The 17,084-nt window shown below is 38.3% G+C and overlaps 2 protein-coding genes across 6 annotated transcripts in view; one reads left to right on the top strand and one right to left on the bottom strand.

Moving 5' to 3' along the window:
• MAPK8 (mitogen-activated protein kinase 8) overlaps positions 1–17,084 on the bottom strand; it is a 255,148-nt gene that overhangs the window by 110,913 nt on the left and 127,151 nt on the right. The gene's annotated exons all lie outside the window — the stretch shown is intronic.
• The window catches only part of FRMPD2 (FERM and PDZ domain containing 2), a 77,600-nt gene that overhangs the window by 53,558 nt on the left and 6,958 nt on the right, over positions 1–17,084 (top strand). For 4 of the 5 annotated variants that reach the window (XR_013952561.1, XR_013952562.1, XM_080596963.1 and 1 more), the window contains 11 exons: positions 627–837; positions 1,926–1,963; positions 3,628–3,714; positions 4,158–4,222; positions 5,724–5,885; positions 6,700–6,871; positions 8,923–9,005; positions 10,749–10,834; positions 12,580–12,695; positions 15,176–15,324; positions 16,967–17,057. Coding sequence is in view for 3 of the 5 variants with exons in the window: in XM_080596963.1 (XP_080453089.1) it covers positions 627–837; positions 1,926–1,963; positions 3,628–3,714; positions 4,158–4,222; positions 5,724–5,885; positions 6,700–6,871; positions 8,923–9,005; positions 10,749–10,834; positions 12,580–12,695; positions 15,176–15,324; positions 16,967–17,057 (1,260 nt within the window). In the remaining 2 variants the exon portion in view is untranslated. The remainder of the gene's footprint in view (positions 1–626; positions 838–1,925; positions 1,964–3,627; positions 3,715–4,157; positions 4,223–5,723; positions 5,886–6,699; positions 6,872–8,922; positions 9,006–10,748; positions 10,835–12,579; positions 12,696–15,175; positions 15,325–16,966; positions 17,058–17,084) is intronic. The other variant, XM_080596965.1, reaches the window with a different exon arrangement.

Here is a 17,084-nt window from a genome sequence, read left to right as displayed (position 1 = left end):
GTCACATATTTTTACGTTATTGATACACGGAGAAACACTAGAAGCTGTTTGTAGTAATGCAGTAATGATAAATATCTATTTCTGGGTAGACCCAGGAAATGGTATAGCTATATTTGCTCAGATACAGCATCCTGTTCCCAGTTCAGAAACTAGCTTGTTTGGAAATTGCTTGAATATCATTGCACAACACTGTTCTGTACCACATAGGTATCTCCTCAGTTGTCCTGTGTCTCCATTCCCTGTTTGAAAAAGAGGATTGATATCACACCCTCCATCACTCTAAAGATTGCAAGGCAGTTACACAGACTGGTAATGACGGAGTTACTGCTATGCCGCACAGTCTTATTCAAATGGATATTCAACATCAGGTGAAATAAAGCACTATGGAATAGCTGAAGCGTACGGATGGACAATACCATTTAATTTTTTTCACTGCTTTTCTTTTTGTTTAGCACCAAATTGTATTTCATTCTCCCTCTCTCACTGGGGCAAGACTGCTGTTTATAATGTTGGTGCTTTGTTCAGCCTATTTTTCAATACCACATCTATTCCATCAGGCTTCACCTCACTGACAGTGAAATTGAAAACATGCTGTCACAAAAGATGTTTTGTCTGCATTGTTCTAGGCTTGAAGCTGACAGGAGGAGCTGGAAGCAAGTTACAAGGTATTTATGTGCTAGAGATAGTGCCTGGCTCCCCTGCCAGTGTGGAAGGCAGTCTGCAGCCACGAGATCAGATTCTGTACATCTGTGGGCTGTGGACTGAGGGCATCAGCCTGGATGATGCAGTGAGAGTGTGTGAAGCTGCCACCCAGAATGTCCAAATCAAAGCAACAAGGTAAATCTGAGCCGACATGCAAAATCTGAACGTACTCAATCTCGGTCCTAATGTTAAAGGAGGTTTCTAAATTTTATATCAACAAGTCAAACAATAAAACCAAGACAAACAACAGGAAGAATGCTGTAGCTCAGAGGTCTGAAGGTGTAACCTGATGCACGACATCAGTAAGATATCTTAACTCCTTCTAATTATAGCTAACATAGAATGATGTGAGCATAGGTAAACTCACACAACACGAATTGTAACTCTTCAGACTTCATCATCCAAACACCAGTGTGAATCCTTTAACTACCTCTGATGGGAAACTTTGAGTTATTTCCAACAGCCAAACATTTTAGAAAGGTATTAAAAATCCAGCGTTTAGTCTGCAGCATGTAAAAAAAAAAAAAAACATCCCAGGGCTGATGAATAACCTGCAGTAAAGAATTTCCCTCAATGGGTCTTGACTGCGCTTTAGATGCTGTGTATTTTGCAGTCTGACAGAGGCACAGGATACAGAAATAGCCTCTGGAGACCTTACAGTCAAATAGTCATTCACATACTTTGGGGTTACTAAGTTAAATAACTAGATTCAGCAATAGTGTCTGTCACAGCAATCTTAAAGTAGTTCAAACATTTATCAGTGTTTTATTAACCGGCACTGTGCTAGCAGGTAAAGAAACTCCAGCCACATTATATTTATTGCTGTATAAGCAGCTAGTAGGCAACACACACTGATCTTAAGAATCTGCAGTCTAAGGAAATAAACAGAAAAAGGGGAAAGGAAATCACAAGTGATCACTCCCACTTCAGAGGGGAACTGAAGCTGATTCAAAATATACCACAAAGCAGTTTTGTACTGGGACAGATGGTGTAACGTGTTCTTTCTTTTCTAAACCCATTTAATTAAAATGTTTTGTTGTTGTTAAAGGCTGTCTAATATGTCATATATTGATATAAATGCTCTTTAGGAAAACACCATTAAGAATAACAAATCATAGAGCTGTAATTTAGACAACTGACTTTTTCAGAAATAGTTTTCGTATGTGCTTTTACAAAGCATGCAGCTCTTAATGGCTCACATATTTCACTTTTTCTGCCTCCAGAAATGGCAATCCAGTGGTTCCTATAGAGCAAGAAAATAGTAAGTAAGGCTAATATTTGGGGGGTTGAATTTAACATTTGCTTCTGATTTTGGAAATAAACATAAGGCATTGACTCATTGCATTAAACATTTATTAATAGATTGTAACTTGGCATTCAGCATTTTTGTTAACGTATTAAGGGTCTGAAGAAAAACTGACAGCTCTTTACAGACAGAAATAAAACACAGAGTTCTCTGTAAAAAATATTCTTCTATTTTCATCCATGTTTGCATAGTCAGTTTCTATTTTTTAAATTTGTTATTATTTAGTGGGAATTTTGTGTTCATATTTCAACATCTGTTTTGATGAAAACTATTCTCCATGTGGTTTTCCAGTGGTTTTGAGCTACTCTTTAATATGATGCCATGACTTATTTTCTTAGACCAACTTTTTAAACCGGTATCTATAATAATAAATGCTCCTTTAATATAGGAGCATTCCTATCAGGGAACTATGTATATTACCATAACTGACACACTACTTCAGTGACCATCTGCACTACAGAGGCTTGACCAGAACTGCTCTAGCAGTAGAAGCAATCTTAGCAAGCAGAGGCTGCAGCCGCACAGTCAGAGGGAAGGACAGCTACCGTGCCTATGTTGTGTCTGTTCTAAGGCAAGCTAGCTACAGATCTACTACTCTAAGACAACTATCCATGTGTATGTTTTTACAACCTGAAGTAGCTTATTTTACTTACTAAAGAACAAGCTTCTTTGAATTTACTGCAAGAGATGAGAAAAGCTAAGTGTACTCTCAGTTTCTGCAGTACAACTAAAGTAAGGTAAACACACATCCTGGTAGGGCCATGGTTACACATCTGTGCTCAGTAAGTTTTGTAGGCTCCATGGGATTTCTCAAGACACTTTCAAAAATAAGTTACCAGCTATGATCCCTCTCTCATGCAGATCTATTTACTGTTCTCTGCCAGAGAACTGCCTCTATTATAAAATCAGGTTCTTCCCTTTTGTAAAGGGCTTTAGGAATCTATAATAATTTGTTGTTTGGTGTTCCATTTGCTATCATCTCTGATAGATTTAATCTATAAATCTGTAATAGTTTGCTAACAAGGAAGCAAGCCTTCATTCTATGTACTCTCTTAGTTACAAAAATATATATTAAAATTTCAAATGAAACGGAACATTTTTTAAGAAACAAAACAACAACCAACAACAAAACACATACTTTTCTGTAATTTATACCTTCAGAGTACTTTGTGGAAGACAAGTAAGATTACCAATATATGGTGAAGTGAAACTCAAAGGGTGGGGGGCGGTGGCGGTGAGGGCAGGGTGGAAGTCAAGAAACGCACTCTGGCTTCTTACATTGCCAGCTCTGTGGACACAAAGATGCCCTGCTTCTTCCTCTGCCTGATCACTGCCACAGGTCTGGAATGACTCATGCGGATCTCCAGTTTTTGTTACAATTTTAAATATAGCAATAAATGAGATGTAATATTCCTGCAGTTCATGAAAGAATTATTTACATCACTGCACAACTTGGCAGACTTAATCATGCAATAATAACTGTCTCATGCTGCCTCATACAGCATCAATACTGGATATTGATGCTTTGTTTCACAATCTAAGCACAGAGTTTACATTCCCTTGGATATATGAAGCTGAGCGGGAGGTCTGTCAGAACAAACCTACATGTATGTTTTTAGGGCCACCTGCTGAGACAGAAAAAGCCAATATTTCTCTCTCAGATGAAAACCTGAACTCTCAAGAACAGCAACTACCACATCAACACGGTAAGGAACTTGATTTTTCAGCTAGGGTTTGTAAAATTTCAAGTTCTCTCTTAAAAATAAATAAATAAACAAATAAATTGGTAGATGGTATTGGAAGTACCTGGGAATGATTAATTCGTAGTAAACACAACTGCATCCCTCAGAGTATCAGCAAATGTGTATACATTGCCTGCTGTCCAGCTGGTGTCTCTGACCCTGTAACGTGCAGCTTTTAAAGCTTGTTTTGGAAACTACTCTCTGGGAGGCCAAGGGTCTACAGGGATGACATGCAGAGGGCTTGCTTCAGGAGCATAACAGACCAAGCAACATGCATAAGCCCACAGGAATTTTTTTTATTTCACACATCAAATGCGATATGCTTTATTATGTCTCTAACTATTATGATTTTGAGTGCTATACTACAGAACATTTCACCAGTAAAAACTGTTGCTGGTTTTTCACAGAGGAACATCTGAAGGAAACAAACTGTGGCACTCAGCAAAGCACTCCTGACCCTCCAGAATGCAAGGCAAGTGACAATTTTATCAAGTGCAAGGTGGTCCATCAAGTAAAGTGAGCTATATTGAGCTTTTTTTTTCAATAGTGGTATTTAATGTATTTACTTCATCTCCGGTTTCTTTGAAAATGTGAACAGACTGCATTTGGAGAATGTACTGTGAAGTGGTGAATTGCCTCAGCATGCACCGACCAGCGTGCGCTCAGCACTTCCTGGGGTCAGACCCTTCTCTTGCTGTTTTTCCAGAGTATAACATCACTACTTTAACAGCTTGGCAATAAAAGCAAGACTCATACGATGTAGCCCCTCTATTAGGTCTTCATAGTACTCTTACTAGCTTAGAAGATTAATCCCTAACTTAGAAAGAAAGTACCACAGGAAAGAGAGATGCCACAGCATGGGATTCTGGGCAAAATAAGTGTAATTGTAATCAGGATGTGTTTTCCACAGCAATGTCAAAACAATCCTTGAAGCCTGAGATTAATGTTTCAGTCTGAAATTCTAAAATTGAAAAGAGAGTAAAATTACTCCAAACCTTTAGAGTATTATGCGCTATTGACATAAACCAGACTGGTTTGAATTTACAACTAGTAAGAGTAATGGTATTTCTGAAATGATGAATCCCTAAACTACACGGAAGCAGGAAGAGGATGAATTTCCATGCAAAGCATACAATACTTCGAAAGACTTACAAGTGCAAACATTGCTCATGTTTGTGCAATGTGGAAAATAATATTACTTGGAATTGAAATTGCCCACTTCGGGACTGATATTTCATGGGACTAGATTTACTCTTTTTCTCTTGGCTGTGGTTTACAAGAAAGGGCTGCCTCTTGTTAAAGTTAGACCTCCAACCTGGCAGAAAAATTAGAACAATTTTCTTACTTTTGATTAAGTCCTCACTATTACTGCTTCTTCCACACCATTTAATCCATGATAGTTTGTCTGTTCAACTCACTACAATAATTTCTGAGGTTGATATGTTCACTATTGGAACCAGTCATGATGCAAGTCATAAACATTTCTAGGTTGCTGCTCTTTCTGACATAACGCTTGACCCTAAAAAGGCAGCTGACTGTAAAAGTGAATGAAGTGCTAAAGCCAAACAGACAGGTATGCTGGGGCTGCAAGGTTAAGATTTTCATTATGGAACAATAAAGGAATGGAGTACTTACTGAGTTACTGTCATGCTGGAGATAAAAGGGACTGGTCTGTCAATGAAGGCAACATATCTGATATATTACAGAAGGATTACATAAGTACACACCACCTTGCTCTTGTACTCTCCAGCTATTATTAAAAATACTTGTGGAAATAAGTATGTACTATTTTCATTTTGATACATACATGTAGCTGCTATGTTAATCACTGGAAGTTCCTTCAAGGGAAGGAGATATCCCCCAATTTACATCAGCCAGTACGGACTGTAAAGCACAACAGAATTACTTCACATTAAAAATGCAAATAAAACAGAACCCTGAATAAACTCCAACTGTGTTCTTTTGTATTGTAGGATTTAGTTATTAAGATTGAATTGGAAAAAGCAGAAAATGGAAGCCTAGGATTTGCACTGGTAGGCGGCAGAAATGGCAGGGCTATCCTAATAAAAGCCATCAGCCCAGACAGCATTGCAGATCTGGATGGGAGGCTGCAAGTTGGTGACATCTTACTTAAGGTAAGACTTGTTCTTCATCATTTTGGCCTATTTTTTTTCTCAAGTTACTCTATAAAGAGCATCCTCTTCAGCATTAAAATTGCTCAGACTAGAAACCTGAGGTTGCTTGGCACAGCAAGAGGTGGAAGATGGTGTCGCTGGACTCCTGGGGGTCAGAAGGCTGCTCTGGGCCCCCCACCCTCACTGACCAGTTCAGCTGGTGTGGGCCTGGGCCCCTCTACAGCGAGAAGGGGGCTGCTGGGCCCAGTGAGGACTGCACATGAAGAGGCCAGAAAACAAGAGTGAGCTGACCAAGCGTGCCCCTAACAGCTAGCCAGGAGAGGAAGGAACCTGGCATCGCTGCCAGTATCAAGACAAGCAGAAAGCACTGGAATTAGGGCTTTTGAACTTGTAAATTCCTACTGTCCTAACCACCTCTTAGCAACCAAACTTCTTCTTTTTATTTTTTTATTTTTTTTTACTCCAAATTCACTTTTCTTCCCTCTCCAAGAGGGAAGAACGCTCTTTAAACTTTTTACATTTTTTTTTGCTTTTCTATTTTTCATTACCTTCCTTCTCCCTCTTCCATGTGAGGAGTAGGAGAAGTGATGCTCTCTCAGTGCCCTGAAAGAGAGGCAGACTACACTTCTGGAGTGTGCTGCTAGCAGTCATGCTATAAAGAAGCAGAGAGGGGAAGATCAAGCAAGTCACTAAAATAGGAGGGAGAGAGAAGACGTGAGATGCAGGGAAGATACATAAAACGTGCACAATGTTGGATTATATGTTAAAAAAGCTTTCTGTTACAGGAATCTTATTTTATCATTGTATTTTTTAGGTGAATGACACTTTAGTGTCTGGTCTACCACGCCAAACTGTTATAGATTTGCTGCGCAAGGCTCGAGGCACTGTTCAACTCACTGTTTGCCGAAGCATGGCTTCACGTGCGGCTTATGCAGGCAAGCAGAGCAATAGTGTACCTTCCCCTCCAAACACAAAAGCAGAGCCCAGTAAGTAGCTTCATCCACCCATTACATATTAACAGTGGGATTATGTGGTGCCTAGACTCAATTTTCCCATTAGCTAAACAATTTAATATTATTAACTTTACAGTTACTTCTGATTCATAGCTATAGACACAGACAAGTTCTTTGCCCTGATTTGCAGCTCTGGCTAGGCTATCCAAGACACAGGACCACAGAGAAGGAATGCCCAAGACCCTCAGAGATATTTTAACTCAGCTTATGCTTTTAAGTCATGATGGTTCCTGGTGTGTGCTGATTTTAGCCAGCTTTATACAAGTCTCAGAGAGAACAGGAGCCAATTAGTGACCCAGCTGCTAAAATCTATTTCCCACGAATTTCACATCCTAGCAGTCCTACCTCATCTCTCAGAAGCACAACAGCTCCTATTCTGTCTAGCAGACAACTCCTCTTCCTTCTGTACTTGCTCACATTCAAACTCAGAAACCTCTGCTCCCAGGCTGATTGCTGTTTGAGCACCCGCACGCCTGCATGCAGTAGTACTTAGGGAGCTGATTAACTCTGATGGAAGAAACCTCTGTTGCAGGCTCTGCTCTGCTGAATACACAGAATTAAAATACTAATTACAGCTGGGAGTGGAAGCAAGGGTATACTATTACCAATAGATTACGGGTTTCTATTCCTCAACTTTCTATTTCTTTGAATACTGAAATGTTTCCTACAACATGGAGAGGCTTCAATGGGATGAATAAAGAATTCCACCTTAAAATACCTTCTAGCCTGGTGGTTAGAAATTGAAGGCTTTGTTTCAAATCTTCCCATGTAAGAAGGAGATTGCTATCTGCTTTCTCCCAGGCAGACTAAGGAGAGATATACAGTAGATTATGGATTTTGGACATGTTTCACAGCAAACATTTATGCATCTTGTCAACTTTACTGATGCAAACTTACCTCCACAGGTATTTTAGGCAACTCTGCTCTCAGGGAGCAGATGCCTGTATGGTTCAAGGATCTTGATTCTTGAATTTCAGTATCTGACTACAAGAATGAACCTAGTTCTCTTCAACTTCTAGCCTGTGCCATTAGCTCTGGACAATCATTCACTTACTGGAAACTACTCTATGTGATTCAAGAGTAAAGCTTTCCAAAAGAAGAGTTGTACCAACAAGGGTGGGAAGGGGTGCCAGGTGGATCATCAGGCAGAGCTGGGGAGAAGGAGCTGTGAGTCCTTAGCAGCTGAGGACTCTGGGACAGCCACAGTGGGACTGTCAAAAGAGGCTGACCTTGACGAATCTGAAGTAAATAAAGAGAGTGGATTATTTAAATTTTCATTTTTCTTTCCCAGCACTTCAGAATCCAACAATCAATCTGTATTATACAACCAGTGCTTTAAAGCATCTTTCCATAAGGATGAGAGAACTGTGCTTGACACAGGCCTGGAAGCATGATGAGGAGTCCCATCACTGTCCCATCTCAGTTCTAGTTAGTTTTGAGGGTAAATGATGCAAAAGTAGGATGGACATGAAGGTATAAAAAGGTTAATTAAAGCTCTGGCCCTATTAAGGGCTGTAGAAGCATTACCATTCATTTCACTAAGACTAAGCTTTTCTCTGGCTGTGCAACTTCAAGGAACTAGCCGTGGGGATGCTTATTTGGGTCTCACATGACATTTGTAAATTACACAGTTGCTGTGAAGTTTAAACTCTTTTCCTGGACCAGTAAAACCCAACGGTACTATAGAAGCATTGGCAACATACCACGTCTATGGCATATGTCCCTTAGCACTGCAAAGGAATGGACTAGGTTTGACTCTGTTACAGGGTTTTTTTGTAACTTCTACTGATACAGAGGTCTACTGCAGTGCATCTTCTGGCCATATGAATTATGCTGACTCCTTCGGCAGTGATATATGGCATTTGTGCTGTTTTGCCCCCGGATATTTTTTGCCAGTTTCTGGCACTGTATCTCAGTGCCTATTTCAAGACCAAAAGTACTCTGGTGTAGATGGCACTGAAGAAACTGATCTATATTTCCACACTTCACAGGCATTTTACCTTAATTTTGTTTTCTGTATTTAGATGACAACAGTTCTGAGAGAAGCCTAGGAGCACAGTCTGTTTTCACTTTCAAGGAAGAAGAATCCAGCCAGATGTGCAGCAAGGTAAAATCTGAATCCAGCTTTTAGAAGTTACCAGGCAATGTACTCATATGTTTGTTGACAAAATGGGTTTGGTGCAATGCAGGCAAGAACTACACCTCGGAGAGGTGGCGAAGGAAGGTTGCATAAGCAAGTCTCATTCTGATACTTCATTATATTGGAATAAATGATTTATTAATTTTATCTTTTTTCAGTATTTTAAAATAAATATAAATTGAAAGATTGTTATTAAACTGTATTTTGATTAATATTTGTAAGCCCAAGGCCCCAAACTTCTTCAAACATGGTCTTGCTTTTGAATCTTAGTCAGTCCTGCAAAACAATCTACTTCAAATTTTACATCATCTATCACTTTTAAGTTTTACAACTATAAAAACTCCCCTCAGGAAATATGATAAATATAGGTCTTTTTATTCTCCAGAGGAAAAAAACAAACAACAAGCATCCAAATCTTGCCTCAACCAATATAGTCAAAGTATATAGTTAAGTCTATCTAGCTCAGGACAGCACATGCCTAACTTTAAGCAGATGCTAAACTTTTTTGCTGAGTTGGTTCCACTAGTTCCATTCTTCACTATTTCCAGCTTGTCTTTAGCTGTCTCCTATGAATAGAAATAATCTATGCTTTACTTTATAGAGCACAGCTGCCATCTACTCCAAAGATTTAGCTTAGAAAATGACAAGCTACTGGAAAAAAATATGCAAAAAAAACAGCAGCAGTAAAATACTTTTCCTTGGCATAAAAGAAAACTGAAATCCATATTGTGTTCTCCAGTCTGGGTAGTCAGTAGATGCAGAAACTGGGTACATGAATTCATGATTAAGTATGCAGCCATGAATTCCCATATTCTAATGGAGAAATACAAGCATAAAAGCAAAAGATTAAATAAATTTTTTTTTTAAAAAATGTGGCAGATACTGTTAAGATTCTGTGGGGTACTCAGTAGTCAATACTACGTAACATGCTAGGGTGGTTTCTGAGTGCATCTGGAATACTAATCAGGGAAAGAAGATGAAGAAGCACCACTGTGAATTAAAATTTAAATAATTATCTGTCAAGTGTTACAGCTGAGAAGGAGCCACTTCCACATACTAATGACAGATGTCCTGCATCATTATCTAAATGCAGGACCCAGTTGTCATTCTCTAGGACTGAAAAACAGCCACCAGTACTATTGCTTCTACTCCATCTGGAGGGCAATCAAGGGTCTGCCTTCTCAGTTGAGTGCTTCTTCTGTAGAGCAGCTGCACCCTGCTCCTAACAGCTGGCCTTGTTGTGTCTGAGATAAAAAGGAAAATTATTACCAGCCATTCTAACTCAAACACTGGTGTTTTCTGCTGCCAAAAGCTGGGAGGTGAGGAGCAGAGTGTGACTCACAACTCCTGTGATCATGCTTTCTTTACGAGATCAGAGAGGATATAATTAACACAAACCTTTTCAAAGTTTAGCTGTGCATGCTAGGTTGTAGAGGTGTCTGAAGACAGCATTGTTATGAAGCTCAAAAATATAAAAAGCTGATGTGACTTTTTATTCTGAGTAGATACTTTAATGCTAAGTCAAAGTTGTATAGACTATATTTTTTCCTAAAAGTAGAAACTACTTTACTTTCCCTTTCCTTCTTGAGTGAAGGATACATTTTTGTCAGATCTGTGAAAAAATGTTAATGAAGGTTACTGACTACATTCTTGATGTTTCTGTGTATTGATTTTTTTTTTTTACAGCTATTTCTAATTTTATATTTACAGGGTCTAGAAAGCACACACGGTTTCCCTCTGCAAGGTCAATTGGATGGACAAGACTATCAGGATATCATCAGTAACACTTCAGACAGGTAAGTCTTCCAAACAGAGTAACATTACTAAAATAAAAATCATGGATAGCTTACTCTTCTATTTCCAAAGCTGTCTGGATATGGTATACAAATATACTCATGTTCTAAATAATATGAATACAGTTCTATTGAAATGCAGCTCCATCTGCAGTAAGAGTGGCTAAACAGCTTCCACACAGCTACTGGGAGAAATGAAATGGAAGCTTCTAGGTGTAGCTGAAGCTCATGCAGATATGCCTTTGATAGGAGGAGGTGAGCACGGGGAAGTGCTACTGTGTTGGTGTGGGCAGGCTCCCTATGGGGTTTACTGAGTCTTCCCAGCAGGTCCTGCAGCCTGGCATAGACCCTGTGCTAGTATGGCTGTAGTGATGCAGATACTGAACTCCAGACATCTGGGAATCAAGAGAACTTGAGGGTATTACTCCTAAGAAAGTATGTCGATACATAGTACAAGAAGAGAAGAATTTTACTTCAACTGTGTAGTAGAATGGGAAACCAAAGAATAATGTAGCATTGATAAGACATGGACAACTTTGTTTACTACAATGATACAGAATATATGAAACATGATTGTCTTCTTTATCATTTATAGCCCATATAAATAGAAAAAAGGAATGAACACTTACATCTAAAACCTAAAACTTCCTAAGAAGAGTAGTTGGCCAATCTTTAAGGGGCAACAATCTTCCCTAAATTACCTGCTTACAGAGAACAAGATTGAAAGAATCTTTGAGAGCATGTGCAAGTGAGAATATCCATGTGAACATAGGCTCAGTGCCACTTGCTTTTATCTCATCACTAATATAACATTATCTTGTGTTATACCAGGTAATCAGGTGTGATTGCTATTGAATTACCTTGTTCTATGTGCAAGATGCTTAATGCACCTATGGCTAATACGAAGTTATATGTAAGAATAACTTCTAGCTTTTCTGGTTGTCTTGCTTTCTACTAGCAAGACAAACTAGCTTTCTGCTCCCTGTTCTGTGTTCTGAATCTCTTTTATTACCTGTACTTTCTGGTAGTCCTATTTTCTACTTGCAAAACCCTTATGTAACTTGTACAGCCCTCAATGATTATTGATATTTGCAAAGCTGCTACTTAAGATGGAGAGTAAGGTAATAATTTAATAGTACCTTTTACTATTTCTTACACTATGTATTATGATCATACATGATCCTATCCTATATAAAATTATGGTAAGCTTAAGCCTATTCAAATAATTAAATATTAGGTCTGCAGAGTACTGGAGTTAGCTACTATAGGGATCTTTGATCCATTCTGCATACAGCATTGGTGTATTGTGAACGGTAGGCCTATTATCTACCTAAAAAATATTTAAGTGCTCTAAAATTCTCTGAATACCTTAAATAAATAGGCTTACTTGTTAATATTTCTTATGATCACCTAACAACTAAAAATCTGGGTCATACATGAAAAACTGTCTATAACAGTGAGAAACTTTACTTTCAAGGATGTCTTCTGGTAGTTTTTTATACAAGTTATTTGCTCATCTCTCAGAAAAAAATAAAATACCATAGGCAGATAATAGTGCTCCAGGCAAAATACAGGGGTATTTATATTAGTTTAATACTCCTTGAACTTAGGCTCGTCAGAGTTCACAGTAGTTCTTAAAAACAGTTTTTCAAGAAAGTTCAAATTCAACTGAAAATAGATTAAAAACAAAACCTTTGTACACAGCTTCTGCCACTTCATAAAACCATTCAACTAATGCTTTTTTACAGATCACAGAAATATGCAGGATGTGAAGGTTGCAGAAGACAGAGTCAACAGTCTGAGTCAGACAGCTGGAGCAATGAAGATGATGATATGCCCCGCAGGATTTCCATCCTACCTAGAAGTAACCATGCAAAAACTTCTTGTATCATTCATGTAATAAGCCAGCTCCTCCATATATCTACAGTGGGATCAACACTAATCCCTTCTATTTAAGCTAAGACTTTCATCTTTGTTTCTCAAAAGCATGACCACTCAGGACACAATTTTAACCTCTGATACATATGAAGGCCATCAAACCTTTGTAACATCCACAAGAAAGCAGCCTACACAGGAGCTTTCCAACTTGTTTGGAGAACTGTGGGGGGGAAGAACATGAGGATGAGTATAATTAACTGAACGCAGGGAGGGCAGCCTTACTGGCCACCGTCCACTTGCCACTGCTTTGAGCACCTCTACTTTGGAGCTCCAGTTCCCAAAGGATGGGCAACTTTATGCTTGTTTTTTCTTTTGTAATGTTATATATCATGTTCCTCCCCAAAGGAAAATATCTCAGTACATTAATTATACTTGGTTAGGTGCGCAAAGTGAGGTAATAAGAGGAAAAGAAAACTATTGAATTTATTTGAGCAACATCATGACATTTGTTCAAATCGTGCACTACTGGATAGTGCAAATAAGTGATGCATTGGCTGAAAAAAATGTGAACATTGAAGTTTAGTTCAAAATTTATGGGAATTTCCCAGTGTGTAACTGAAAACTTAAAATTCTTAGTTTGGCCTAAAATTAATACAATAAAAGCAGATGGTTTATCTTGCAAGAGATACAGTAAAACTGAATAGGGTAGAAGGCCTCTTTCATATATGAAAGGCAATGTCAAAGAAGGTGTTGAGAACTAAGAACAAATTCCAGTAATATATAAAATGTGGTTGTTATCACCAGATATGATAGGTCCTTGACATCATTCTCCTCTTCTCTCCCTTACTTCTCCCCTACAATTCAAAGTTCACCTGTGAATTAATGTCTGGATCCGCAGCTGCATAAAGGTGTCCACAGTATTCTTAGTCACTACTCACCGGGTGTTCATGATTAGTTTATTTAAATCACTTTTTTGTTCAAAATACTAAGAAGGGCTTCTCTTAATTACAAGAAAAGTTCAATGCTTAAAAACAGCATAGCAGCCAACATAACAGCAACATGACTTGAGGCTTTGGTCATATGAAAGTAACTTAATTGGAATATGATTTAAGTCCTCTGAGGCACTTTATTCAGGAGTGGCAATTAGGAGTAGAAAGTAGGATCAAAAAGGGGTTTCATCTTATAGATGTAACAGCAATGAAATTACAGGTGTGTGAATCTGTAGTGAGTTAGGCTCAGACTCTAACTGCAAAACTATGGATGTTTAAAAGCTGGTGATTTCCTCCTGCCAGGACTGCAATGACCCAGAAGTCTAACTCTGATGAACAAATAGCAAAAGAAAGAGATGTGTATAGGAAATAGCTCTCTCTAGAGTGGGGGATTTGTCTTCACTGGCACTCTCAGCTAACTTGTTAACAGAAACACCCTTGCATCTGCGAGGGGCAGAGAACAGAAAGTGAACAAAGTGTCTTAGAAACTCAGGCAAGGTGGTTGCCAGTTGTAACCCAAGACACAAGGACAGCAAGCACAACACTTTTGCAATGAAGGTTAGTTAATGGTAGAGATGATATACTACAAGAAAAAAACAGAGAACACTGCTCTTTGTCTTCAGCCTACAGCAAAGCTGTGGAACACATCAGGTTTTCTTTGTAACAATTGGCATGTTTTGCTTTGACAACACCCACTAAGGACAAATTCCTTAATTCCTCTGCCTTGAACCGCTATTTTCTACAAAAGAAACTACTGTTTTTATTCTATGGAAGTAACAGAAGTTGCTGAAGAAGTATGCCTTCTTTTTCAATTGCTCTAGTAGAACAGGGATATTTCTGGAGACTTAAATGTTTATCCATCTTCTTAAATCTGTCAAGTTTTGCATTAGAACATTTACTTCAGGATGAGCTAATTAGTAAAAATGAATCCTGGTTTTGGTGCAGCAAAGATACTTCACATCTTGTTCTTGAAGGAGAGTGTGAATTAAGATGAAGAGAACAGAAGATACTTTCTTCAGGGAGGAAAAATTATTTGTAGCAGAGGGGAATGGCAATACTAATTTCCAGGAAACTGCTGGAAACATGAAGATTTCCTGTGAAGATGTGGCCAGAGTCTCCTATATCGATATAAGCTAATGTTAAAGTTTACAATTCTGCAACAATGGTTTATTTTGAACAGACTGTATTTAGAAACCATACAAAGCAAGAAGCTGCAGTAGTTGGATCTACTTCCAAATTCCACAAAACATGTTGCTGGTTGTATCCACGGTACTGACTTACTCTTCTTTCTGCTGTGAACATAAGTAAGCCATATATATATATATATATATATATTTTTTTTTTTTTTTACATTTCACTTACACATAATATGCCAAAATATACTTAAGTACTGCAGCCCTCTGGTTTTTAAAGCCAAGATTTAGGCTATGAACAATAATCATTAAAAACTCCTTTGTTTTTTTTTGTTGATATATAGGCAGAGCCTTCGTTTCTGAAGATGAACTGATTCACTTAATTAATTTTAAACCATCACTGACTGGAGTATGTCCAAGGACTGGCATTAGAGGTCTTATTCAAGGCCTTCAGTCAAGGATTGAGAATCAAGAGGTGTTGAAAGAGTTTATGGTAAAGTGTAATTCATTTTTAAGACCTGAGCATTTAGCAGAGCTAAGTGACTTTTAGCAGCCTTCAACATACTTTATGGGAGATGCATTTGTATATCTCCACTGACTCCACTTTCTCAGAGGATTATTTCAGTCAGGTGTCTGCTTTGCTTTTTAGGTGATGCTACATTATCTGGATCTCCCCCTTCCTACACAGTCAGGTTTACACTGTTTCCTGTCCAAAGATCCTGCCCACAGGGAATGGAAAATAAATACACAAAAGTACAATAAGAATCACCTTAATATTGACTAACTTCTTACTGCCCCTTCAGCTCTCCTGAACATCTGCCCAAGAACTATTCTAGGGGCTGCATTAAAGCAAGAAATCCAAACACTTAGTCAATGAAAGGAAAATGTTTTACGCAGTGCTCCAGTGATCCATGGAATTCATTGCCACAAGATGCTATTGAGGTCAGGGACTTTGTGCAATTAAATTAGAAAGTAACATACATAGCAATGAAAATACACAACTACATCTGATGGCAAATAAATTATGAAAAATGTAAAATTATGAAAGCATATAAAATCTCTTGTTTTGGTATATATAGAGAGTACTCAGTATTGGGGGTTATCAGCAAATTCCCAAAGAAAGATTGTTTCATAATTCTTCAACACAATGCCAAAATTTTCATTAAAGGATGCACTCATTACCAATGAAATAGATTATAACTATTTTTCCATAGTATTTAGTGTTACCAATTTCTCTCACTTGCCTTATGGCTGACTTTCTGGGTACAAAATAGCACAGGTTCACACGTATAGGATTTGTTGACTTTTGCCAAGAGCTCGAGAACGTGTATTAATTTCCCTTCATTCCATTCCAGATGTAAGCATAATATGCTATGAGCTCAGTCATGCATCTGCTCATAAAACATAAAGATCTAACACGAAAAGCACAGGTTACCAAAGTCAATGGATACTTTTTCTGAGTAAAAGCTGTAGTAACAGATGAAGATCTTAACTGTCAAATATATTTCAGTCCATATACACTGTATAGTGGCATAACGTGAGGGCTGAGCATTGTGCAATGCATAGCGAAAAGGTAAACAAAAAAAGAAGAGTGAAGGTAACTCAAAACTGTAAATGAAATTAACTTGCACCTTCTTGCTTCCTGGCTACACTGCATTGCATTCCCCCAAATTTGCTATGAAGTACTTAGGACCATATGATTTGCACTTAACATCACTGATGTTGTTCCCTGTATCCACCGCTTCCTCTGTGATTGAAAAGTACCCATTGAAATTCATTATCTGTTAACAGTGCTATAGTTGGTTCTTCAGTCTGCATGTTATCGATTATGAATGCTGACGTTTGGCCAAGGCACTATTCCAAACATTTGTTTTGCAGCACCATACAATAGGGACGTGTAATTACAGGGGCTGAAGACTTGGGTTGGAAATCCCCAGAAATTTTGTGCAGACTGAAGAAAACCCTAGGCAATTTGAATTCCTCGCGTAGCAGTTTAGGGAACGGTGTGCTGATTCTCTTCTTTAAGAAGTCTGCTTACCAGTCTTGGGTCTCATACAACAGTGAAGTTTACTCACGCTGACTCTGTAGTTCTTCATAGGATATGAGCATGGATTGACTATTTCTCTTTAATCTAGGCTTTAGAACATGTGAAACCAACAGATGACTGCAGAACTGGCAAAGCACAAGAAAACAGGGATAAAAACAGATATCAAGATATTCTTCCATGTAAGTATGCACACTAAGCACATACAT

This window comes from Anser brachyrhynchus (genome assembly GCF_964034855.1).
Source record: "Anser brachyrhynchus genome assembly, chromosome: 6".
NCBI classification, from domain to species: domain Eukaryota; kingdom Metazoa; phylum Chordata; class Aves; order Anseriformes; family Anatidae; genus Anser; species Anser brachyrhynchus.
Note: the sequence above shows the minus strand (reverse complement) of the source record. Positions and strands in the feature narration are given on the sequence as shown.